At 40.6% G+C, this 26644-nt stretch overlaps 2 protein-coding genes and 1 long non-coding RNA gene across 4 annotated transcripts; 2 read left to right on the top strand and 1 right to left on the bottom strand.

Moving 5' to 3' along the window:
- Positions 1-59: 59 nt before the first annotated feature.
- pwn (pawn) lies at positions 60-8520 on the bottom strand. Of its 2 annotated transcripts, XM_065488546.1 has the most exons (8): positions 8258-8520; positions 3714-5336; positions 3528-3655; positions 2586-3104; positions 1656-1955; positions 1241-1315; positions 878-1075; positions 60-476 (listed from the first exon to the last, which is right to left on the bottom strand). In XM_065488546.1, exons 1-8 carry the CDS (start codon positions 8337-8339, stop codon positions 345-347), a joined length of 3057 nt encoding a protein of 1018 aa, XP_065344618.1. In that variant the 5' UTR covers positions 8340-8520; the 3' UTR covers positions 60-344. The 2 variants fall into 2 exon arrangements, with proteins under 2 accessions (XP_065344618.1, XP_065344619.1); XM_065488547.1 differs by lacking the exon at positions 1241-1315 and having other exon boundaries at positions 8258-8517.
- A 7352-nt stretch (positions 8521-15872) lies between these two features.
- LOC135943184 (acyl-CoA-binding domain-containing protein 4) lies at positions 15873-21107 on the top strand. The gene is made up of 6 exons (XM_065489631.1): positions 15873-16113; positions 17884-18077; positions 19269-19514; positions 19606-19660; positions 19720-19913; positions 20598-21107. Exons 1-6 carry the CDS (start codon positions 16053-16055, stop codon positions 20724-20726), a joined length of 879 nt encoding a protein of 292 aa, XP_065345703.1. The 5' UTR covers positions 15873-16052; the 3' UTR covers positions 20727-21107.
- A 2587-nt stretch (positions 21108-23694) lies between these two features.
- On the top strand, positions 23695-24671 carry LOC135944170 (uncharacterized). Its single transcript, XR_010575282.1, has 2 exons — positions 23695-23738; positions 24466-24671. It is a non-coding gene; the product is annotated as an uncharacterized LOC135944170 (long non-coding RNA).
- The last annotated feature ends 1973 nt before the right edge of the window (positions 24672-26644 follow it).

Genomic DNA, 26644 nt, shown 5'->3' with positions numbered 1-26644 from the left:
GCCAGAACTTTCCATTGTACCCATAAGGTTGTTGATTCAATCAGACACGCATCTTGATCTATTGTTTGACAACTGCATTATTTATTAAGTTTGTATATATAAATAAAGTCATCTACACGCTGAACACGCAGCCGCCACTTTCACGTCGCGAACACTCATTTGTCCCGTTTGATTTCAGTCATGCAAAGGCTCACTTTTTATAATTATCATTCATTGTATGTAGTAGCGCATAAATATCAACATTTTTAAGCAGCGAAAGTATGCATATTCAATGGTCCAGTCCTGTCTGTGAGCAATTAAGTGTGTTTCTTTGTTTTTTTGTGTGTGTGTTTACAATCCTGGATTCAGCCTCGAAAGGCGAACTGGCCGTACGTGGCCATCGGGATGGGCGGCGGTCGCGGCAACGTCGACCTTGGAGCGGGCACTGGCGCCGGCCGTGTCTCAAAGTCCAGGTCGTAGTAGATGCCGCTCTGATTCTGCAATAAAAAATATTATAGGATTAAAATTTAGCTGAAGGAAAAATAATAAAAATGTGTAATAGGTTGAAATATAATTATAGATTTATAGATGAAATTAAAAAAGTCCAGTCTTGAAATAATTTAAATATTTTTGGGCAAATTTAAAAGATAAATTATTTTATTATTTGCACAATTTTAAAAACATGAAGCTGGCTTTACTGAAAAAAATTTGTAAATCTATGTCTAGATATTAATTTTTTTCTATTTAACACCTTAAAATTGAAATGCCTGCTAAAGCTTTGTTCTAAAGATTTTTTTATCCCTGCTAAGCGCAAAAATATATTGCTTTTTAATTCGATTTTATTTTCGGTTACATATCTACGTGCCAATTGAAGGCGAATTTAATTTAATTTTCTTACCGCAATAGAGGTTGCCCGACTTCTGGGCCTCGGCACTTGGAAGTTGCGGCCCAAAAGGCCCTGATTGTCCTCCTCGTCGCTGCTGTCCGGTGGCCCAGTGGCTGGAGGAGGCGGCGGCCGCGCCTGCTGGTACAAGACCGGCAGACTCGGATAAAACACGGCGGATGATGGCCGTGTTGGACACATGTTCGGCTCAGGCTGCATAATATAAAAATTGTATTTAGAAAATTTTGCTTGAACGAAAAAGGAAATTGAAAAATTATCGTGTATTCAAGGAGGAACCGCGATTTTTCTGCCTATCGCGTTATTTTTCGATCAATTGCTGGATTTGTGTTTGTGATAAATATTTTTTGGGATCCTTACGAGTTTTCGTTTCTCTTGGGTTCCTACGAAATTTTTCTTCCACGCCGGCAAAATTGGCACATTTTGTCCAACGGTCTAAAAATCGATATTTTACCACATTATTGTTTAATTCAGATTCCAAAATTTTGAATCAAGTTTCATGCAAAATAGTGTGTGGTATGTAGCGAAGCATCACCGTCTTTAATATCTACACTGTCCTATAATTGTGTGTGCATGGAATAAAGTGCAAATCATGCATTTAAAAAATATGTTTTTAAATTTTCTAAATATCATCCATAATTTGTATGTCTGTATAGTGCACCTGTGTTGTCATACTAAATATTTCTAGCTATTTTCATGCATTTTCAGCGCGTACTAAAAATTTACGCTTTCTGCTACCGACTAATAGATTTAAAAAAAATATGTATTTATTTACCGCGTAGTGGTTCTGCGCCATGACGTCGGCGATGTGGGCCCATCTGAGCCTGTCCTCGACGGACACGTAGGCGGCCGGCGTCGTGGGCGGCATGCCGTTCTTGACAGAGGCGGCCGACGATGCCGCCGCGGCCGCCGCCATGTAGCTGAACACGGGCGAGGTGAGGCCGGTGCGCGTCGACATCATTTCCATCTTCTGCTGCTCGCGGTTCCATTTGCGGCTCCACATGCACAGGCCGTACAGCGTCAAACCGATGATGAGCACTGCAGCTACCGCGGCGCCGATCGCAACGCCCAAGACCTGGTTCATATTTATTATTTTAATTTCTAATAAATGGTTCAGTTTATTACAGAGAGTCGCAGTCCATTTTTGAGTAAATTCATGTTTTTTATTATTTTTTCATTTTTTAGCAATCTAGAAGATTTAAGAAGTTTCTTATCCAATTTAGATGATTTTAAACGGAATTTTAGTGATTTTAGCACAGTTCATACGTCTCAAGAATTTAAAAAGCAATTATTTTAAACGGAAATTTGATTTCTTTATTTTTGTAAGGTGTTTAATTTTTTAGTTGTTTATCTAAATTACGAAATTTACTAAGAAAATTCCGTACCAGACAAATATAACGTTGACTGAAAAATGGGAGAAACAAATTTTGGAGCTGCGCACCAAATAAAATTTTAGAATTCGGATCAATTTTCGCAATTTTCACAAACGAGCCAGAAATTTGCTCTTATGCACCAGATTTTAAGCCGAATTAGGTGTTTGTAGTACAGTATGGTTCAAATAATGGCTTAAAATTGCACCATTGAAAGCTAAAAAAAAAATCGGCAGTCTATATAAGTCTACAATTTTACTATGAGCTTTTTAGTAAAAAATTAAATAAAAATGAGGTAATAGAACTATAATAATTTTCAATTAAATAAGTCCCACCTCTCCGTCCATCTCACATTGGCTGCCAAAGAAATTTCCACTGCAAGCACAGATCCGCTCTCCAGTCGAGCTGAAGCTACATTCTCCGCGGTTGCTGCAGAAGTCGGCCGGACACGCCTCGCACTGTCTGCCGCTCCTCTGGATGTTTCCGGCCCACGGGTCTCGCAGACCGGCCTCGCAAGAGCACCTGTACGTGCCGAAGATGTTGGCACACGTGGCCTTGGCGTGGCAGTCGTTCAGCTCCGCGTTGGCACACTCGTCCACATCGGCCACGCCGGACACGGCGCCAGACGCCTTGTCCACCCACAGGGCACTATCGCCGACGTTGTTGTTGCGCCGCGTGATGGCGCCGATCAGGTGGCGCTGCACGTCGTTCCGCACGCCTGGACGCACGGTCTCGGCCGTCTCGGCCAACTGCAACGTCATGTTGGCCACCAGCGGTGGTCCGGCTGTGAACGCGTTCACCTTGGCACCCATGAAGTCGTCGGAGAATGGAGTCATCCCCATTGCTGAATCGATCTAATATTTGAATTAAAACGTTAAAAAATTTTAAGAAGAAGAAAAAATAAAGAATTAATTAAATGAATCGCGATCATAGTGGTCAAAATTTTAGCTTTAGCAATATACAGATGAAGGAAATAAATAGCCAAAATTGATCTAAAATATAAATGATTTTAATATTAGTGAAATTTGGTTTAAATAAATATTTTATGAGATCAATTACACTTCTGAGATTAATTAAATTTTTCCTTCGCGATGAGAGCTTTTGGCTCTGACTCTTTTGTAAAGCAAAAAGTTTCCACTTACGCTAGTTGAAAGAGCCGAGATAGAGTTAGATCTTTTCAAAAAGTCTCACATTTTGTATTTGAGATAATAACTTTTCAATTTAAAATATAAAACCTGGTTATTGATTTAATAATAATTCTGAGAAGAAATACGTACAGCTCGAACTGCCTCCCAGGAGAGCTCCTGGAATTCATCTGAGTCAGAGTCGGAGAGAGCCTTGTTCCAGGCCATGCGTTTTTCGTATACTCGGTCGATCCTCAGGTTCAGGGCCAACGAGACGATTCCTGCAATTTGAAAAATAAATTAGAAAATCAGTCGACGGGTGGGTACTGGGCGACTCACTTCGGCAGGGCTCGCGGTGCTTCCGTCTGCTGTGTCCAGGTTTGCAGTGGCACGAGCTGACCCCAGCCTCCGTTCGGCAGGCCTCGTTCTGCGCGGCGTCGCACGTGTTGGCGTCGCCGACGATGCACGTGTCGATGCGCACCGGCGGCCGCTTGGGCGCCGTCGGTCGAGCCGGCTTTGGAGGCGGGCCGCCGCTGGGCACGGCCACCGCCTGACCGACCGCCGGCAGCGGGGCAGCAATGGGAGGTGGCTGCGGCGACGGCGGCGCCGCCGACGACGCCGGCTCATCCAGGGTTTGCGTGGGCAGCAGGCTGATGTAGGTCTTGCGGCCGTCGATCGACACCTGGTCGTCAGGTGAGTTGGCGCCGGCGGCCTGTGGACGCGTCAGGATGTGCTGCCCGCCCTGAATTTGGCCGCCGGGACCCTGGATGGCGGACACGGTCACGTCGAAGACCTCTCCAACCGCGGGGGGACGCCGCACGGGTGCCGTGATGATGGGCGGTGGCGGCCCTGCGGCCGCAACGCCACCAGGCTTGAACTCAGGGTCGTCGAGCACGAGACCTGGTCGCGGGGCGTACCACCCTGGCGTTACCGGCAGGGGCGTCGACGCCCCCGGGGTGACTGGGGCCGCCACCACCTCGGCAATGGATGACTCCAGGATTGGCGCTTCCGTAATCGGCGCTGGCGTCTCCGGAGACGACTTTGTAACCTCCGGTGTAGGCCTGGGGGCCTCTGTGGTGGGTTTAGGTGCCTCGGTTGTAGATTTAGGGGCTTCGGAGGAGGGTTCGGGAGCCTCGGACGTGGCCTCCGTGGTGGTTGTCGTGGTGGACGTGGTGGTAGCCGCCTCGGTGGTCGTCGTGGGCGGCTCCTTCTCGATAGGCGCTCTCTCAGGCGTCAATTCGATCGGTCCGTCTGGAAAAACGGGCCTCCTTCCCGGCATGAGAGGCCTCCGCGGGGGTGGCGGGGGCTCCATGCCACTGATGGGCCTCACGAAGGGGAATGGCGGCGGAGCCGGCGTACTGGACGCGTTGCTCTGCAGCAGGACGACGTCGGTGATGCGCGGCGGACCGCGGTTGTTGATACGCGAGCCCTGCGGCCGCATAGGCCGGGGCGGGGGCATACCGGCCACGACGGCCGGCATGGGGTTGGGCCCGCCGCCGAACAGCTTGACGATGCCCCCGAGAATGTCACTGATTTGCGGTTCGCTACGGCGCGCACTGTTGCTCGTCGACATGGGCCCCACTGCGGTCACACCAACCCGTGGAGCCCTCCGCCCTTCCCCCGACTGATGAACCAGTTGCCTCGACGTGGCCGCCGCCTCGATCGACCTGGCCGCCCGTGCGGCCGTCGCCATAAACGGCATCTCCCCCGCATCCGTGTGCGGCATGGGCTCATCTTCAGCTTCCAGCACCACCGCCCTCGTCGCCCTCACCAGCGGGCCGGGCTCCTCTGACTCCTCGGACGGCTTGTCGTGGATGACCCGCGTGGCCGCTACGTGGCTCGCCTGCTGGGTCGTGGACAGGCTCAGACCCGCCATCGGGGCGGTAAACGATGAGCTGGGGGATGGCAGCACGAACGGTGGGTCCAGGGACAGCTTCACCGTCGATGACGCCGACCAGCTTCCTGTGAAAAACATAAAAGGGACGAGCTATAATTAGATTTGGGAATTTTGACAGATTTTTCAACAAAAATTATCAAATGAAGTAAATTAGACACTTCTATTATTTATTTTTGCCGAAAATATTACATTTTAGTGACGCTTACAACACTTTTAAGCAATGCAATAGCATCTCAAGAAACATAAGTTAGGCTTAAGAGTTTCCCAGATGAAATTTGATTATATTTTATGAAAATTAATCACTATCGGGAATTTTCTAAGTAAGAAACTGTTTTAGAAGGCAGCAACTGACACCAAAGCTCAACTATAATATAAAAATAATGACAAATAACAATTTTTCCATCTTTAAAGTCAAATATTTGCGGCTAAATCATGTTTCCGAATACAAGAATCAGCAACGATAAGACGACGAGAAAATTTTGATTTAATGCGCAGTTTTCGTGAATTGAAAGGAGAAATGGCATAAAGTAATTATACACAACTCCTAATTGGGTAGAAACACAGCTTGAGAAATATTCATTTCAAAGAACAGTTTTGATTTGCGACGATTCTAATTGTAAGTAGCTCATCTAGTCAAAAAAGCGTTAAAATCGCGTGATTCGTGTTATTTTTTTATGTCCAAAAGTAAACAAAAAGAGCAGAAAAAATTCGACAATCTTGGATTCCCAGCTATAAATAAGACTCGGGAAAGTTTCGCTTTTGTCCGAAGATGACGAGGCGCGACGAGCGGAAACGCCGGCGAAATAATCGAAATAATTTAATAAAATGGCTCGCCGCTGCCGCTCACTCTTTCAACAATGCTCATTCATCGCGCTCAAGTACTGCAAGTGACCCGCTTTTCGCTGCAAATTGATACATTCGTACAGAGCAGGCAGCAGCCGCGTGCAAGCAAGCAGCGCTCGTCGCTCGATCACGCGTTCCACGCTACAAAGTTATAATCCACACAGCAGGAGCGAGAGCATCAGCAGAGAAATGAGGAGCGATCGCCTCTGCGTCTCTTTGTACTCGCGGCGTAGACCAGCCAGCCAGCCACCACCAGCCGTCAGCGCAGTTAAATTGATCACGCCGTGTTAACTGTGTCACTCCGTCGTTGGAACAAGTGCGTGTCGCAGCGCTAAAATCCCTCCGACTCTCTTTAAAATTATATATATATATTTGCCTTGCTGGGTAGTGTGAGATAATCACGCAGGCACGCAGTTATTTGTCAGCGGCACCCGAGCATTCAAATCTCCGTTATATTCTTTTCCTATATATGAGCTATTGCAGCGCTTGATCCGCGCGCGTGACCCATCTCCGCTACCAAATTCACGTAAATTTCGCAACACTATTGTTTCAGCAAATAGCTGTGGTCTTTTTTAAATTTTAAAAACCTGGAAAATATGATAAGACAGCAAAAGTCGTTGCAACCCTTAATATGAGTATTTGGAGGGATATATTTTGAATTAATACTAAGCGTTTCCAGAATTTTAAAAATTATAAATTAGAGAGTTTTAAATTGCTGTAGAAATGAGGTTTAATGATTCGAGTATTTTACACTGCATTTTGCTCCGACGCCATGGGGTGACTCACTCGAATCCTGCACCCAGCCACTTTCTCCCAGAAGGATATGAAAGTGAGCCGTGCATTATTGCGCCTGAGAGTGAATATGCGGGGGTTCCCCTTTCCGTCAAACGACCAACCACATAGCAGACACCAGCATATGAGTGATAGAATATCCTGTATTGCGTCAAACCGTATTCGAAAAAGGATATTGATCGCCTGCTCTTGACATCACTGAATTCCATGATTCAACAAGTAGTTTTAATTTCACTACTTCCCTTTTAGAAAAGTTTCATTTCTCCGTGCAATTTTTTTATTATCAAATTTTAAATTAGGAAGGTTCAACGACACTTCCCAAAAACAATTCACGGCCGCAATAAAAACAAAAAAGCCAATTCGCCTCAACCATATAATTGTGCTGACATTCCAAAGATCGAGCCGGTGCCGCGGGCCATTCGCTTGCTTTGTCCCATATATAATGTTGTAGTGAATTATCGAATAACAATAAAGCCCGAGGCGAATATTTCGTGCTGCATCTCCACTTGCTAACCCAGTTAGCGACTTGCACAAACGCAGACACAGAATTCTGAGCATTGCAAAAGCCAAATTGCATGCGGAGGAAAAGGAAACATTAAAAAAAGGGCTATTTAGTAATTTTTTTCCGTGACAAATTGCCCGTGAGGAGAGCGCTTTCAGAGAAAAGACTTTACGTGACCTGATTGTGAGACACGGTTTCATCCCTTACAATTCACATTTGACGAGGGTTATAATCTGCAAAGGGTGCTAACTCGGGGCTAGGGTGGTGCACGCGGACAAAAATGTCGGCACAACAGTCCGTCACTGCAGGAGGGGGGATCTGGCTGGCAAGTGCCGTTATAACTGTAAGAGAGCCGTATTTAGAGTCTCGCGCACCGATTGACTTCCACAATTAATCTGCGCATTCGGATTCGAAAAATGGAAAAATATAAAAACAGATTTAGCCCTCATCCCCTTGGTAACAAAGAGAACAGCCCGCGGTCTTTTTAAATTCTGAAATAATTGAGGGCAGGATTCGGAATAAAAAATAAGGGTGCAGCCTAGCGAGGAGAGGATGAAATGCAGCCCGCAGGAGGTGCCTGAAACCGGGTTTTCAGGTAGAAAAAGGGATGAAACACGTTTAGAGCGCACGACAGGCATAAAAGAGAAAAGCGGAGCGCGATTGGAAAGAGCAGCAGGCGAGCTTTTCCCTGCTCGCCGCCGACTTTCAACTCATCCTCTCCAGAGAGTGAATTGAGGGCTCAGAAAAATTAAATCTCCATTGAATTTTCACAAAACCGTTGCGCCAGCTGAAATAAATCCTGCTGATCCGGGTCAAAGGGCAGGGAAAAAATCAAAAGGTGCGGTTTACCTGAACTGGAGGCTGGCTGCTGGTGCGACATGGCCACCCCGAGCACAAGCACACTCACTACACACACTAATTTGGTCCGCATTTTCGGATTTGGCGATAGTTTTTCACCAAAAGAAACTACATATTCCGGTCGGCGCACGGTGTCATGGCTGCTGCTCCCTTTTCTCGTTCTTCTTGCACTGACTGAGCGAGCGAACCGCAACGAGAGATGTGCCAGCCAGCCAGCCAGGTAGGTAGGTAGGCTTCCCCTCTCCTCGGCCGTAATGCCACCTGACTGCCGTGCCGAGACGCAGCCCGGCTGCTCCGCTCGGCCCAATCCACCGTACTCTTCCTCTTGCATTTCTCACCGCCGTCTTCAATTTCTAGACGGACAGGTCTCGAAAATCGATCCATACGCTTTTTTTCGTTGACAATAAGTGCGGTAAAATGGGATGACACACAAGCTCTACAAATAAGTAATGAAATTTCAGACAGGAAATTGCTATTTTAATCACTGCGGTTGATTTTTGAAAGTTTAATCGCTCAGTTCACGGACTGATTGATTCTGTCTCAAATTGGGCAGAAACATTGGTTTTAAAATTCGCCGTTGCTGATTGAACTTTCGGAAGATGAACGAAAGCTGATCAAATGAGAAAAATTATAAATGTTATGATAAATTTTCGAAAGATATGTTAAATAATATTTAGCCCAAAAATAAGATTTTGGTTTTAATGAATAGCGTTTGAAAATTGGTGATTGATGACTGTTTTTTTAGACTTTCTAGCCACACATAAAAATCGTCTATGTGACCTACAATACAGCATTTAAGTCTGCTAAATTACCTGCCTGTATTACCTTTTAAATCGCTTGTATTTGTAGTCAGCAAATTTTTCAACAAGAATTCAATATTTAACAGGTTGTTTTTAAACCTGATGTAATGCGACGTTAATTAAGATAAAACGCTATCATAAAATTAGCAAATTGTGAAATTACAACTATTTAGAGAATTAAAAATTGTATAAGCTATTGAAACGTATATAAACTCTATATTATGTTAAATTCCGAACCGAATTTCTTTCCATTCTAGAATTAACAGTTAATTTTTGTATCAAGTTTGAATTTCAGAAACACTTTTAAGTTTGATTTTTTGACCCCCGTAGAGCAATTAAATAAGTTTTCAACCGGTGCAGAGCCTTGGGAAGCGTTTTGAAAAGAATGCAGTGTTGAAAATTTAAAATTTGCAAAAGAACTCATCAGAATTTGACCCAAAATATTTGTTAAACGAAAAATCTTAAAAAAAATTGCAAATATCCAACTGAGACTTTCGATATTTGAAAATGTAAATTTGCGACAGTATTTTATTTTTAGTTAAAATAAAAAATATGATCAAAAAATTTTGCATCAAACCCGTATAAATATAACTTACTTCATTTAGCTGTAAAAAACCCGTATTTTCCTTTGAACCCCCGTCTAAAGTTCACAACACCTTAATTCTCGTAAGTGAGGCGAAAAAACGCCAAAACCTGCCGCTGCATATATTTTTTTGTTGAAAAACAAAAAGGTTTCAATTTTACTATATAGAGAATTTTAACACTTTTTATATAAACATATGCATGCACATTTTGAAAGAGAATTTCAGACGGATCCAAATGAAAGTGATAATTAGTCTCTATACGTTAAGGGAAATACTCTTCTTCGTCACTGGCTAGAAATTTACATAACTGTTATGCGCACCCATAAACAGTGAATGACGCACGCAACTAAAGGTTCGAAGCTGTTTCGAGAGCATCTCGCACCTGGACATTTAACACGATTCTTTAAACCGCGCATTTCGCACTTGATTTCTTTGCGTTCGTCGCCCTGCTCGGCGCTTGATAATTATTTTAGCGGATTAGCCGCGATGTGTTGGCGTAGAAAGCGCGACAAAAGACAACAATGCAATTGTTATTTGTCGTCTCTCGGCTGCGGATAAGTGATGAGAGACGAGAGCGAGATGCTCTGCACACTTTCACAAGAGGGACCGCGATTCGACGCACACGCGACGAGAAGAGAAGAAAAAAAACAGTTGCAATTGGACCGACGTGGCCGAGTATAACTCATTAGGCACGCGACGCGAAACTGGAAGAGCGCCAAAAATCGAAAGGAAATAACTTTCTGCTTGTGCTGGCACAAATTGCTGACACGTATCCCTTCTCGACGCGCCAAAACATTCAGTTTGATTTGTTTTTAAGTATGTACACGCACGCACCGTGCAAAAGGAGTTGGAGAGTGGAACTAAATTTAAATTTATTTGCTTGTTAGCGGAGGACATCCATTTTCAATGCTGCCTATCGTAGAAAGCAGTAATTCATCGGGGAAAATCAATTTGATCCTGTCACAATATGAGAGTGTAAAATTAATATTCTAAAGTAAAAAATAAACGACGCATCTCATCCATTATTTCTGCAAAAAAGATTTTGGTTGCATATATAGAAGATTTGGTCAAAAGACGCAAAATGTCAATTATTGCTTCTTTTTCCACAGATCTCTGGGGAAAACCACTTTCGTGAAATTGCAGCAGAATCAGCAGTTTTTTTTATGGTTAAAAACAGGGCTCCAAATTTTTTTTATAAGATAGCAAAATCTGGAAAACAATTTAGCATTTTGCTGTAATAAATAAACATACAAATGGTATTTCCTGCACTCTTCTAAGATGCTAAAACAACTTAATAAAATAGTTATGAGTAACTGATTTAGAGTTTTTAATCGAGTGATACTTTTTTACTGATATTTTCTCTGTTGCACCAACCACAAAAAGATAAATAATGCTATTTTGTTATCAAATCAGATATTATGATTTTTACATTTGTATTCATATAATTTGCTTTGCAAATTTTTACCAACCCTTCAATTTGTGTTTGTAAATTTTCGATATTTTTAAGCTTGTAGCTTTTTATATCCAAAAATTTTAATTTTGCTAGCCATATTAAAACGAACTTTAATCTTCAATAGCAGCATTCTTTCAATTTGCACTTGTTGAATGCTCCAAAATATTTCGGTGCCAGTTCCAAACATTTCCTATATTTTCGAAATAAACTTTACCTTTTACTGCCGGTATTTCCAGAAAAAACGGACGAACAAAATTGCAAATCCTGGCTGATAAGATGTTAAATAGGATCTGTTGATGGCATATCAGATATTTTATATTTTCCTTGATAAATTGAAAACCTGGACATTTTCCTCGAAGCTTAAGCAAACGTATTTGTTCATCTTCTAGGTTTGGCTTCAGTCCAAAGCCCTATTTCATGATTCCATACAATCAATGAATATTAGTAATGTCGCAATCCAAATGTTCACATTAATAAATAACTTACGATCATTATTGCTATTGCGAGGAAAGTTTTGGCGGGAATTATTCGTGAGCACCCGATTAGATTAGATTGGAGGGAAATGTTTATGAAATGTAAGGCAGTGAGCCACGAAAAAATAATGTGTCGAGCAAAAGCTAATACAATGAGGGGGTCTGTGTTGTGAGCGGCAGCGCCGAGTAAAAAGTCTCGGCGTGGCGCGTTTTACAGGTTCAGTGAAATTATGAATTTTCGAATAATGCCGACATTTGTTTAGTTTTGCCGAGCGATGAATGCTTTGAATTAACTCATAGCGTTGGAATTCTCGGGTCAACGACAGAAATCATGTACCGTGGGGGGAAGATAATTTGTATGGGGACAAAATGATGAAAATGGGGCGTGGAGGACTTAAGGCATAAATAGGGGTGACCACGAGGTCTCGGAATCTGAGTTTTCCGGGCAACTTTGCGGACAGTCAGTCGTGTCATTTTGTGCGGACATCTTACGCGAGTGAGAGTATGGGGGTTGCCTTTCTCTCTCGGTCGGAGGTCCATCTACTTCCCAGGATGTCACGAGTGAAATAAGGGTCAGTATTTCTTCAATTCCCAAATCCCCACTGCGTAAATTAGCTTATTTGAAATGATTCGAGAAAAGACCGAGCAGATTTAAGTTCAGGGGATATGACGGAAGGGATGCTGCATATTTTTGGGGAAACCACCACGAGGGGCGTTGGGCGGAAGGTAAGCGGCTGCAGGAACAGATTTGGCAGTGGATGGCTTAGTGACAGTGGAGCGGAGCCTATCCCCGACGCCTAACTCACAAAAGTGGAAACACCGGAGATGTATCTTTTTCTTTGTAGAATTGGGCTTTGAACTCGCAGGGTTAAAGGGAATTTATTAATTTAAAAAATACGAAAATTAGAAGATAAAAAATTCCCAAATCAAATATTTTATTGTATCCATTATTCAATAAAATTTGAATTTTAACATCATTTTAAAATAATAAATAATTCAGTTTATTTGAATCAAAGCTGTTACAGTATATACAGTGCCATTGGGGGCCATTTAAACTCTTAAAAGGTCCAGGTAGAAAAGGAGAGACTCAAGGTTCAAAGTTAAACCGCGTGGAATTCTTTAGAGACCCGTGTCGATGCATTATTCACTCTTGTTACTTTTCAAAGCACAGCGGACGTCGAGGGGGACAGCGACAACAAAAGATAATTCACGACAAGCACTCACAAAAAGCTTACAAGCTATATTACCACAAAATAACCTCGTAAATCATCCCTGAACCAAGAGGAGCATCGTATAAAAGGTGTAAATCACTCATTCGAAACCCTTTGGCCGTGATTTACTGTGGCGTTCTGACAATTTTTTTTAAAGTGCACAATCACAGGACATAAACATCCATAAACTCGTAACTGCATGCACCAAAAAGAGAAAACTTCCACTTCTTTTAAACTTTTTTTCGGGCTTAGTCTCGAGCTCTATGGAGTGTTAAAAAAACAATTAATTGTAAAAAGATTCAGACGCGCAGAGCAAAGTGATTTGTTTCAAGGAAATTGAATTGAAATTTGCATTTTGCGGTTTTGTAGAAGTAAGAGGAGAGGAAGTTGCCGGCGCAGATGGAGCGCTATTCCCACGAAAAAAGAAACAAAACGAAAATCGTAAGAGTTGCGGCGAAAGCAAATTTAATGCAGGTTCATTGTGCGATAAGCATGGAAGAGAAGTGTGATTTCCTGTGCGCAGCCAAAAGAGCTAATGCACATACACATTAAAAAAGGTGTCTAGCTGCACTTTTCTCGTTTAGTCAGAAGGAATGAAAATAAATGAGCGCCCAAGCATTTAATTAAAGGCCAACGACTCCAGCCGAATTGCTAATTTTATCATTCTACCAAAAGAAAAAGGTTCCGTCTAAAAGAGGAGTTAAAAATAATTAATTGACGGAATAAAAAAGCCAAAACGCCAGCAGAACTACAGGCAATTATTCGATTTTTTGCACTCTATTTTTAGTTTCATCGCTTAATAAATTTTCATTCTCCGTCAAACTAATCTGGTTGAAGATTTTGTTTCATTTTAAAACTGCATGCTTGACTTTCTTGTTAAAAAATTCTCTCAGGGCCAAAATTAATCGCTATTACATAATCATTTTTTAAACTAAATTGTTTTAAAGAGGAATGATACTGGAAAAGCCTGGAAAATGCTTGTTGCCAATGCATAAACTCATCCCTTAGGATTCAGTATTCAGTTAAAGCCTAAATTGACCTAAGAAGCGCAGTAATTTTTTGAGAAAATTGGCTGGAAAGTTACCATGCTTTTCAAATGGTAATGGCTGTCTCCTTACTTGAAATCCGATTTAATTTCAAAACCAAGAGTATCCCTAATAAGTGGCATACACCGTTGGATAGATCTCGACGAGAGGAATCGGAATATGCCAAGAAAATATGTTCAAGCACTGTAAATTTTGGAGAAAATTGGCAAAATTTGAATTTTTATTGTAGGAAGGTCATTTTTTATTATTGAAAATTGTTGAACAAATTGTTTACCGGTCAATTGTTTAAGGCATCCAACAATTTAAATAATTTTCATTTGTTGCCCAGTATCATTCCACTTTAATTTGTTTTTAGAAAACACGGCAAAGCAATTCCACTGTCTAGGGGCCTTTAATTTGAATTCTTGAGAAAATTAGCATTTCATCTCATTGTTATGGTTGGAACAACTATAATCTCTATGATCTCTACAATGTGCAAAAATTAAAGTCAAATTTCAGAATTTGCAAATTTAACGAAAAATTGTACGGTTTGAATGATTTTTTCGCTTTATTTCAATTCTTCTCGTCGCAATCTGTCCAACATTGTAGGAATTATGAGTTTAATTTCCCTTCAGGCGAAATCAATCCTGATTTTCGATGAGGAAACAGTGCTCACTATTTGAATAGCATGCAAATTTTGGAGCCGATTTGCTTGCAAACAGGGAATTTTTTTCTCTTTCCCAATTATCACAGAAGGAAAAAAATATTTTTTTATAATTTTGCAGTACGAATCCACTTTTAAAATCGAAAGAATTTACTCTGTTTAAAAATATAATTGATGTCATAGGATTATATTGAGAGAATCTAATAAAAGCTTAGGGCTTAGGCACTTACAAAACGTGTGCGGTGTGATTGTGCTTGAAGCACGGGGCTTCATTTCTTGTGCCACTACTTGTTATGCAATCCGCTCGACACGCGAGAAAAGCGCGTTGCATACGCTGCTCGTGTCATGGTCTGACACTCCCGACTATTAATTTGTAAAGTCGTTGCCCGTCCGTCTATAACTGTTAGTGCCGATTGAATTTTTCAAGATGAGTTCAACATACTCTCGGATGGCAAAATGGGATTCTAATTATCATGATAATAAATTCCTAAAAACTGTTACTAAAAGATGAGACAAAAATCCCCAAAATAAATTTCAGATAGTTGAAACAAAATTAAGGCAATTTATGGACGATATATTCAATTATCATATAAATACGTATCACATAAACGCTTTAAGTTGATTTGGAATTTCTGGCATTCTTTTTTCTCATTTTTTGTTCTTACCTTAAACCTCCAAAAAATCGTTTAAGTGCTCTTAAAGCATTAAAAAAGTTTAAATCAAATCTTCAAGCGTGACTGGAATCAGTGATAGCAAAACAGTGCCCAAATTGAGGTTAAAAAATATATCGATAAAATGCACATTGAAGTGTCGTCTCGGTTTGTGACGCATTTTCATGCATCAACTTTTCTTTTAGGACTCAGTGTAAGTAAGTAGTCGCGTAGTGTCATTGATTGCACATCATGCTTTCTTTCTGCAAAAGTGAAGGTGTCTGCTCGACTGCAAAAAGCAGCAGCGTTGCACAGCAAAAATATATTCCCAGTTGCACATTTTTCGCAGAGTGCATGCCGCGTTGCATAGCAGCCTGGTGCGATCTCTCCCCGCCGCCTGCGATTTCCACGTAATTCAGTCAGTCACGTGACCCTTATAGAAGGGCCAGGACTGGAAGAGACGCCATGATTGGTCCTGTGAGTGATAGTTAAGCTTCACAGTCCAACAATGGCGGCTGAATTAGTCTTACTCTCTGCGTCGTTACGGGGGAGATGGGCGGTGCCTTTATTAAAGGTGCGATTCTGCCGGTAGCACCGGTTTTAGTTAACGGTAAATCCAGTAAAACCGGTGATGTTATCCGGTTTTCTAATAAACAAAACCGGTTTAATTGAAGTTCTCCCAGTTTAACTGACAGTTTTTCAGAACAATTTGCGGTGAAACCAGTTTATTTGATTCTGCTTAAGAAAACCGTTTCTTGCTTTGCTTGTAGAGGGGCCAGATGCCAGATTTGTGATTTGTTTTGAACGACAGGCCGGGCCAGTAGCAAAGATCTGCAGGCAGGCAGGCGAGCGAGCGACAAGATCAGCTGCTGCAGCCGCTGGGCCGACGGACGACACGAATCGGCGGCTTTTCTGATTCGGCGGCCATGAGCACCGAAGAGAAGTTCCGCGCGGCCGTCAACGTGATCCGCAGCCTGCCCAAGAACGGTGAGTTTGTTGGGACAAGGGGTTCCGAGGCCCCCCGTCGCGGGCCCGACGCCCCTGGACGCGAGATAGGCCGTGCTTATCGGCAAGGGCTTATCACTCGGCGGGTCCGAAGTGCGAGCCACAGGCAAAGGGCCCCGCTGACCCCGGGCACTTTCTCCGTGCCCCCCGCTCCCGGCGCTGCACTTGCCGAGTCACGGCTCATTATTCAACAATTATTGTTGGAGCCCAATGCAATGCAGCGCGACCAGTCATGCCTGTCTCTGGGTTTCTAGGTCGTTATTCTCAGAAAAATCGGTGCAGCCGAGGAAAAGCCAGTCGCTATAAACTTTTATTGGAAAATTGAGAGGAACGCTTCATGCTTAATCTATTTTTTCCCTTTAAATGATATTACCAAAGGATAAATTTGCAACAAAATTAGAAGTCTGGGCAGTAGAGGAAGTAAGAAGTAGACGCTGCGATGAGCCCGCAAAAATATTGTTTGCCAAATAATGCAGACGATGCGCCCACCAAGGTTATCTATCAAGCAACAATGACAGCGCAGAGGACGAATATTATTTTTCAAGATCAATGTAGCAAAGCTATTTTTATTCTGAACATTGATGTGAAGCAATCTACATTAATTTAAATTTACATCTCTAGGGTTGCAAAAAATTATCCGCAAGTTTTTTTTAATTGCAGTGGGTGTTATAATTTTTTTCGTTTTATTGTTGGTTTTCGACAACTTTTACCAATACTTTGCACTTTTATTTTAAATAATTTATTAGTAGCTTGCGTATGACCTCAACTTGTGGTTAGGGTAAGTAGAAAATTATGGCAAGGTAGGGCTCATATAGCTATTTTTAAAATAAAATTCTACAAAACAGAGGATAATTTTCGATTTTGGTTAGAAAAAGATTATATTGTTTCTTATTTCTTGCTTCTTTTGCTCAAGAAATTGGTAAAAATCAGAATTAAACGGTAATAACCAGAGGTTAAAAACCGGTTGCAGGGGATTTAAAAAAGATCGGCGAGTTTTTGGCAAATGCAATACACGAGTCTTTATTTACCAGTTTATTTTCCCATATTATTTGCACTGATTTTTAATAGTTTTTACCCCCACTAAAATAAGGAAAGCTAAGGGTAGACGGAAAATTCATGCGAAATTGAGAGTAGGAAAGGGCATTTTTAAAATATGTGCAGCATTTTTTCCACGTATCACATAGTTAGGATTTTTTGTTAAAAAAACGGAAAATTAATTTCTAGCATATTTTGCGCTTAATATTGGTAAAAAGTCTTTTGTTAATAAACGGTAAAAAATGTTGAAAAAACTGGTGCTTAACTAAATTAACCCCTGCATAGATCTTCTACCCAATTGCTATAAAAATATTATTGGCATTTGTAATTTTTCAAATCTTAGTATAAGAAAATATACCTAAGTGATTTAAATATTTCAGAGTAAATCAGCTCCGCAATTTTCCCTGTCCACCTACTTAAAAACGTTTTATACATCGATTAAAACAAGAATTTTCCTCACAAAATCCGCACGTGCTTGTCGTTACGAGAATAAAAAGTGGAATCAGGCAAATAAAAAACAACGAAAATTTCTGAGAAAATTCCGGCAAAATCTGGATTTTAGTCCATCATAATACGAAATAATAAATTAATTAGCCTTGTTAGCCCGTGTTTTTTAACCGGCACTGCCAATTTTGTTAATTAAATAAATTGTTTAACTTTCGAATTTAATGTAATTAAGTTTTTAAACCAGCTGTTTAATTGATGTAATTGTTCCAGGCTCGTACCAGCCGTCGTACGAGTTGCAGCTGCGGTTCTACGCGTTCTTCAAGCAGGCGACGGAAGGCCCTTGCACGGAGTCGCAGCCGGCCTTCTGGGAGGTGGTGCGTCGCAAGAAATGGGAAGCATGGAAGAAGCTGGCCAACATGCCCAAGCAGCAGGCCATGGAGAGCTACGTAGAGGAACTCAAGAAGGTCGGGCTCCATTGTTTGCTCTCCTCCTCCTCCTCCTCCTCCTTGGGCCAATTGACACTCTGACGGTTTCACTCTGCTGATTCGACACTTTTGCAACAAACACGCTTTGATATTTTCCATTCGGTCCGCCCGCCGTGTGTCGGCAACCACCGTGATTTGGCTGAATTTTTTCGCACACTCTGCTACACTGACCTCGCCGCATTTCCTAATTGTTTGTAATGACTCTTTCATGACACGCTCGCTAATTGAACTTTTCGCGCCTGCAATTTTTTTAAACTAGTTATTTTTATCGGTCTAATTGCTGATGCATTGTGGATTTAGGAAACACAAAGCTTAAATTGGTAAATGGTACAAATCTATTCAAGTTTGATTCTAGCGATATTTAATCTTGAATCTAGAACCGAAAATGCTTATCGGTCTGATAGCATTGTTTCTTCGGTACACGACTGATCGTTTGATTGACTTGGGAATTTTGCTCTTCTCTGGACACATTTAAACCCAAAAATAGAATTATCATATATTTCAAGAACGATATTAGAATTGGTTGGTTTAACAAATATTTTAATTTTTAAGAGAATTGTTTCAGGTGAATTATGACGCAAATGTTTTTGATAAAATTTTAGACCGATATTTAATTTTACTTAAATTACTTGCTAAGAGGTGGGAATATTTCAAGGTAGAGGCCTGTAAAAGTGGGGAGTATCCCGTTTTTTCACAAAATCAAAATATGAGAATTAAAGATGGACTCTAGAATCAAGATATGATATTTAAATTTGTATCTACCAACCTATATTTTGATCCCAAACCACTTTTCAGTTTACAAAAAGGTCAATGTCGCCTTTCGCAACCTTATTTTAGAAAATTAAGTTTTTTCACTTTTCAGGGTGATTTTCCCGTTCGAATTTTTATAAGTTTAGAGCAAAAATGTAACCAGTGAAATTTTGCACAAAAATATATTGATTTTAATAGTAGCAGTCACGGTTGTTAAGTGGCAATCTTTAACTCCCATAGACGAAAAAAATGACTTGTATATATCATTTTTGAATGGTTTTCGACACTTTGCAAAATTTATGCAAATTTAAAGCTTTTATCATCAAAATTTTCAGTTTCATTTCATTAACTAACTGTTGAAATCCTTTTATTGCGTAATTTTTAATTTATTTTAATTGATTTTTAACGAATTTTGATTAGATCGTGGAGACAATGTCGTACAACGAGAATGTGGCCGAGTTCCTGGGCTCGTTGGGCTCATTCTACGAGGCGGTGCCGCAAGAGGACCTGCAGCTGGCCGTCGGAGACATCATTGAGAGAGTCAGCAGCCGCGCCTCCAGCCCGGTGCACTCGCTGCCATCTAAACAGTCGCTGAGCCAAGCCATGGACAAAGAGGATGAGGACGACGAAGACGAATATGAAGATTTCAAAGACTCTCTGGTCGAGGTGATAATAATTATTCAACTGTTCAAATTTCTCATCGATTTAATATCATAAATTATTTTAAATAAATAAATAAATTATATTTTAATTACAGTTGAGGCAGGAAGACGTGGAGAACTTTGTACAAAACAAACCAGTCACTGCCAAAAGTACGCTATTTCATTTTATAAAATTGGATAATAAATTAACAGTCTGTGGAATTTTGTAGAAAATGGTCATGCCATAAAGCCGGCTGGGGATGCCGCGGAGCTCGCGTCCCGGATTACGGCAATGAGCCAAAAAGGGCTGGATGAGCAAGTGGCCGAGCAGTTGCGGGACACGACGAGGCAGCTTCAGCGAGACCTCAACGCAATCAATACCAGGCTTCTCAGGCTCGAAGAAAAGAGCAGCCAGCAAAATAGGGTAAAAATTTTCACACGCTTCTTTTGTTTCAAAACAATGAGTTGAAATTAATGTAGGTGCGATTTTTTAAGTTCTAATTCAAATTGCCACACTGTTTTTGCTTTTTTAATTTTTTCTTTGCGTTCTAGTTTACGCAAGAATTTTTAGGTACACATTTAATTAATTATAATCAAGCAAAAAATTAATATTTCAGTGACTGAATATAGTTATGTTGCTCTACCATCTTTTGAATTTTGCTTCACTACCCTATAAAAATGCTGAATTCAATTGAAAATTGTTAGTCATTTATCATTAACTATAAATTTTAAACACAAAAAAGCAGCATTCTTAAAATTAAATTCTTGCAAGTTTTCTACCACTCTGCTCTTGCATCAAACAAACGAACTAAATATTAGATGCGAATTTTGACATGTTTCACAACAGGCTGCAGCAGCCAATTTTTCCCCCAAAGGGGTCGAGTCGAACACAGGTGATAGTGGGGGAAAAGGTGACTTCTGCTAGGCATAATGACCATTTGATATTCCTACTTTTTTTAAAACAATTATCCGTATTTCTTAAAATTCCCTGGGTAAATTCTCTTTTATCGTTCACTTTTCATCGTTAAAATCTGAATTTTTTCTCTACCAAAAATATTCTAATATAATATTGCCGGTTTTTAATGATTTTATTTTTTAATCCCTGCAGGAAAAGCCGTCTTTGGCTGGAATTTGGCCGCTGAGTGATGTTTCGCCGCGGACAGCGATGGTGATCGTGCTGTGGCCGCTGGTGGTGCACGCAGCTGTGGCCGTTTGGCGCTCAAAACGCCGTCACTGACTGTTTGCGAGGGAGGAAAATGAAATAAAAGATAAATAATACCTAGCCACACCGTGTTGGGCCATATTCACACTTTCCGTAGTTTATTTTTACATTTATTATACATATATTCTACGCCTCTGTTGATTAATGATATATCACGTGAATATGCATCATTATTATCGATTGTATCCTGATCAGACTAGTCCTGTCTCTCTGTGGTTTCACCATTGTTTACCAGAATGCTAATCGTAAGGCGATTTGTTTCCGACTCTAGAGTGATTAACGCTGCGGTGATAATTTGGCGAGTTGCTTGGTTCATTTTAAGAGCTGTTTTTGTTGTTGTTACTGCCACATTCACCATACACATACTTCAATAAACAAATTTTTATATTTCATAAACTGCGTGTTTTTCTTGTTGACCCTGAATTTATCAGTAGTTGAAATCAGTTTTTGACGATTTTTTAATGTGATTGAACAAAATAATATTGCTTTTGGGCTTCCATTGTCAATGGAGCAATAAAAGTGCATGAATTTTGCTATTTTAAGACTTTTTACCATTCAAAGGCGTCTGTAAACTTAGTTAGCAAAAAAACGCATTTTTTCTGGGAAATCCACTGCGTTTCAAACAAACTTGTTGCGGGTTTTTCTGCAATTTTGCGCATATTTTCGAAACACATGCACTTTTATTGAAGATCAAAAATTCTCATGATGGATAACCAAACAAGGAATTATTAGAAAATCAGTATAAAAGCTACTGGTTTCACCAAAAGATTAAAAATTTTAACACACTAATCGAAATTTTCCAAAATTTCACCTTTTCGGGGCTAAATTTGGAAAAATGCGGAAAACCCCAAAACTGGTGGTTTTTTCCAGCTGGTTTTAAGCGCTAAAAACAGTGGTGCATTTTTTATCATTGCAAAATTGGCGAACCCTGTCTGTAAACGCAGTCTAAATCAGCTAAAAATCAAACTTTGTAAATGGAATTTTTTTAGAGTGGAAATTATTTTCGATCTTGGTTTTAAATTTCTGGTCCTAAAGGTATTTCCCCCTTACACGAAAGGTAGGGTTTATTACAAAATTCAAAATTGTGTTAGTTGGAGAGAATGGAGAGAGAAAAGGAAATAATGTTATGATTATACTCTTGTTGATGGATGCCAATGGAGGCAGAAGCACACGAGGTTGACGCACAGTTAAAATTCAAATTTTGTCAAAATAATCATAATCTCCCAAATTTACAGCGCTTGACCATAATTTCTTGGCAGGTTCGATTTCTCTCGTCGAGTTCTATCCAACGGCGTATGACACTTTGTCGTGAGTTAAAGTAAGATTTCAAGTAGGGCGAGACAGTCAAACTTTGTAGACGCTCTACTAAAATATTTTTCAGCGTTACCTAGGTCAATTTTGGCTTCAGCTGAATTCTAAGGATTTATGCGTATAACAACAAGGATTTTCCGGGTTTAGTAATATTGACTTTATTTCCAATTTATTATTTACTTGTTTTTTTTATTATTTTGTAACCAGAATTTTTCTGTTGCACACATTTTCCTGGTGAGTGAGATATATATCAGTTTGCTTTTAACATGTCCATCCAGAAAAGTGATTTTTGAAGCACGTGTGCCCAGCGGCAGGCCAAAATGCGACGGCGTCCTCCACGGGATATTTTCCTTTTACCAAATTTTTATCAAAAAAAAGAAGCTCAGACCTCAGATTTTCGAGTGTGCAACCCCCGCTGACGACTGACAAGACACACGTGTGTAAACCGTTCAGTTGGAACCGAAAAGCAATTTTGCGTGGAGAAAGAGGCATAAACAAAAAGGTGTCCAGGTGTCCAGCTAGGGCTAACTGCTGCAGCGGCCGCTGATAACGCTTTCCGAATAATCGCGACCAGAAATTGTGGTTATCAGCAGTAAAGTCGGCTCTATCGGCGGCATTCCCACGCATACTCACGCCAAAATGCGGGCCATCCTCAATCAAGCAAGGAATAGCTATCCTGAGTTTGGATATTTTTCCATATAGACTTTTTGTTTTTAAATTTTGAGGTGATCATAGAGACTAGTTAATAGTTTCATTGGAATTCGTTTGACAACACACGGTTTGTTTTCTATTTTTAAGTGCATCAATGATCAAAATGGAAATTTTGGATAATATGAGACTCCGAAACACATAAAAATAACTTAGAAATCAAAAGACACCCACAAACTTTTTTGTTATTGAATTCTATCTTCCTCAAATTTATCGTCATTGAAGCCGAAGTCACATGATTAAGCATTGTTTTATTAGCATGAGCTCACAAATATTTTTTATTTGATTACCTACTTTATTTTGATCAGAAAAATTTCAAGATGAATAGTTTGACGTCAACAAGGAGATCAAATATGTGGGGCTGTGAAATATAATCGATCGACTAATTTTTAATCTATTAATCGGCACGGAACCATAAATTGAGCAGGCGAATCATGAACATCATAAAAAACTGTCAAACTCGGCAAAAAACGATTTTTTCTCAAAATTGCACAGCAGCCGCCTACACCTTCAGAAAAATATAAAATTTTAAAAATCTCCTAAAGTTAAAAATTCAAACATTGCATAAAATTGATTTAAGCTCTATTTTCTTGCTCTAATTTTTATATTTTGATCTTAATTGTATGACTTCGGCAAGAATAACACAACAATAATACCATCAAATACAAATTTAGTCCTGCTCGAAAAACAAGTAAAAATCCAGCCGCCTTTTGCGCTTTTGAAGCTTACGATTGGACGCGCATATTTATCTAGATATGGCGAAAAAAGGAAATGTCCCCTTGCAGCCCTGTCAAGTGATGTTCGGGGGGCGTGCAGGCGATTTCGCGTCCAGGCGTGGAGGCGAGTGCGGTCCCGCTGAGACTCCCGGCTGCGAGGAGGCGCCCAGGGGACTGATAAGACAAGCCGAACGTCACGCCCGCAGTATAAAAGGCGCGCCAGGTGAGGCGCAGGGCATTCCTCGAGCTGCAGCACCGGCGACACCGTGCGACAGCACACCCACCACTCTAGGTATGACATCCAATATTTTCCATTTTCAATTCGAGACGCGTGCTTTTGCATAACATAATCGAGTTTCAGTCGGTTTTACGACCTCTCTGCACCCGTGCTCGTGTATAGGCGCGTGTTTGCTATAAATTTTAAATTATGTAAGCGCCACTTTTCAGCTTTCCAAGCAGATAATTGAGTTGTTTGTGTGCTCGTGCACTCTAATATTTATTAGCTGTTTTTCTATTATTTGGCTTTCCAATCGTCTCTGTTCCGAGAATGTGATGGGAGGAGCGCGATTAAGATAAGAAAGCGTCGACACTAATATGACGATTTTGCTAAATTCGCTTTTATCAATAGAGTCGTTTCCTGTTTGTTTTTGCAGGATCGGAATTAGCCTTTCGTTTCTTGCTTTTGATTTTAATTTTTCAGTTCAAATCAAACTAAGCTTTCTTGGTGAATTTTTTTTCTTAATTTCTCCAGAAATTTCCAAAAAAAATATGTGCTTCTCTGCTTACATTTGGACATCTTATATTTAACTCCTTAAATGTAAAAAAATCATTCAATCTAATTTTCCGTCACTAATTTACTTTATTTCAAATATTTGTTCAGTGCCGTGCACGGTGCACCCCCTTTCCAACTCTCCGAAAACTTCGTTTAAGCAACCCCGTGTGTTGAAATCGCCGTTTTCCTGTTATCGCACTTCCTCGGGCGCTTCCACGTGATTGTGACACGTTGTTAACATTTCCAGGTGTCCGCCGCCGCCGAGCCAGGCTTGATTCGCACCCAGGGCCTAACAACCCGCTCTCTCGCTCGCTGGCTGGCTCGTGTGTTTACCAATTGCTGGTGGTGCGCTAATGGGCGGCGGGCGATAATTACGGCGACGCCGTCGGAGGCCTGCATGCCTGGGTGCAATAAACGCGTGCGATAGCAGCAACAGCAGCAGCAGCAAAAGAAGAGTTCAGTCAGTGCCTTCAAGAGAGCTATCCGTCGACAGTAGAGTTCGGAACACACTGTCATGGAGTTGCTCTCTTTATGGCTCGACTCAAACCAAACACCTTTATCGCAGGCGAGACCAACGAACGACACGACGCATCGCCGTGGCATCTCTAAACTCTTGAGCAAACACCCTCTCGCCGGCGACGCCGCCGCCGCCTCGACACTCGCTTTGTTTTCAGGCACGCGGAAATTTTCTCAAAACGTGTCTCCACTTCTTTCCACACAATTGTTTTTGCTGCTGATTAGCCGCATTTTTTCTTTCTCTCTTGTTATTTTGAAAGCGACACTGTACTACTTGTCATTTTTGTACACCTTGTTTATGGCGAAAAAATTCCAGCTTGAAGGGTGTCTGGACGCGGAACGTGGCTCAATTAGCAACGGCTAAATAGACCAGGTTTGTGAGAGCGCTCGCGACCACATCAGGCACAATTAACACCTCCAGGGGAACAAGCATCCTGCCTTTTCTCCGCTCAAACACTGCTTTTCTACAAATTGTGTTAAATTCCAGGCAATGCGGTGCACACACGTCATCGTTAAGACTCTTTCATTTTTTTTCTAAAAGATATATTATTTCAAAAGAGATTGCGTGTTTGTCAACCATTAGTCATTGGTGCAAGGGAAAACATTTTATTCAAATAGTCGTAATTCAAAGTGGAGATTTGCGTTAAGCGTGTCAACAGACTCCCTATCAAATAATCCAAAGCTTAATGTGCAGAGTAAACCAGAACACAAATGAAACGAGAGACTGAGTGCTCGATTTATAATTTTTTCTTTTTATTTAAATTTAAGTCTAAAAAGGATATCTAGAAATTTGTAAAAGAAGAAAAAAAATTATTTGTTTTAATTATTTTTTTTTTCTTAAAAAGGCATTGTCGATTTTTTTAAGAGCACCACGTTTTTTTGTTTTGCCATGTATTTTTAACTCATTTAAATAGTTTTATTTGATTATTTAGCTACCGACCGGCATTGGACATTAAAGAATTAAAATGATTATTATTCTTCTTTAAACTAAAAATATTAAATTATTCAACATTCTCCCGCCACATTCTGATTCCGATCGGGGGTGCAAATTTGTAATGATTGGAGAAGCTCAAAAAATTGTTCATGTTCAGCTGTGAAATTTTGTAGGTGGTTTAGGCAGTTCAAAATTCAATTTCATATTTTTTTTACTCTCGCAATTAGTCACAATGCACCATGTTTTTTTTATAATTTACTCGAAAGTTTTGTCCTGCTCTGCTTAATTTTTGGACAGCAAAACAAATTACCACCGCGTAAATTTAAAAAAGTGGAATAATACGAGGCAAAAGTTGAAAGTTTTAACATTTAATGGCTACAATCCAAAATTAAAGTGGAATGATACTGGGAAACAATTGAAAATTATTTAAATTTTTGGATGCCATAAACAATTGATCGATAAACAATTTGTTCAACAATTTGCAATAGTAAAAAATGACCTTCCTACAATAAAAATTCAAATTTTGCCAATTTTCTCCAAAATTTACAGTGCTCGAACATATTTTCTTGGCATATTCCGATTCCTCTCGTCGAGATCCGTCCAACGGTGTATGCCACTTATTGGGGAAACTCTTGGTTTTGAAATTAAATCGGATTTCGAGTAAGAAGACAGCCATTACCCTTTGAAAAGCACGGTAACTTTCTAGCCAATTTTCTCAAAAAATTAGTGTTCCTCAGGTCAATTTAGGCTTTAACTTAATCCTAAGGGATGAGTTTATGCATTGGCAACAAGCATTTTCCAGGCTTTTCCAGTATCATTCCTCTTTAACAGGATTAACGATATTAATGTTCTCCCCTTGACGAGTTCTCTATTCAATAGAGTATTACACTTTTCGGTGAAACTCTTTGTTGTGAAGAAACATTATTTAAGATTTCTGGTAGGGAGGCAGTCCTCACAATTTGAAAAGCATGTTTAC

This window comes from Cloeon dipterum, chromosome 4 (genome assembly GCF_949628265.1).
Source record: "Cloeon dipterum chromosome 4, ieCloDipt1.1, whole genome shotgun sequence".
Taxonomy (NCBI): domain Eukaryota; kingdom Metazoa; phylum Arthropoda; class Insecta; order Ephemeroptera; family Baetidae; genus Cloeon; species Cloeon dipterum.
The sequence above is the reverse complement of the archived record's forward strand: the minus strand, read 5'-3'. Positions and strand labels throughout refer to the sequence as shown.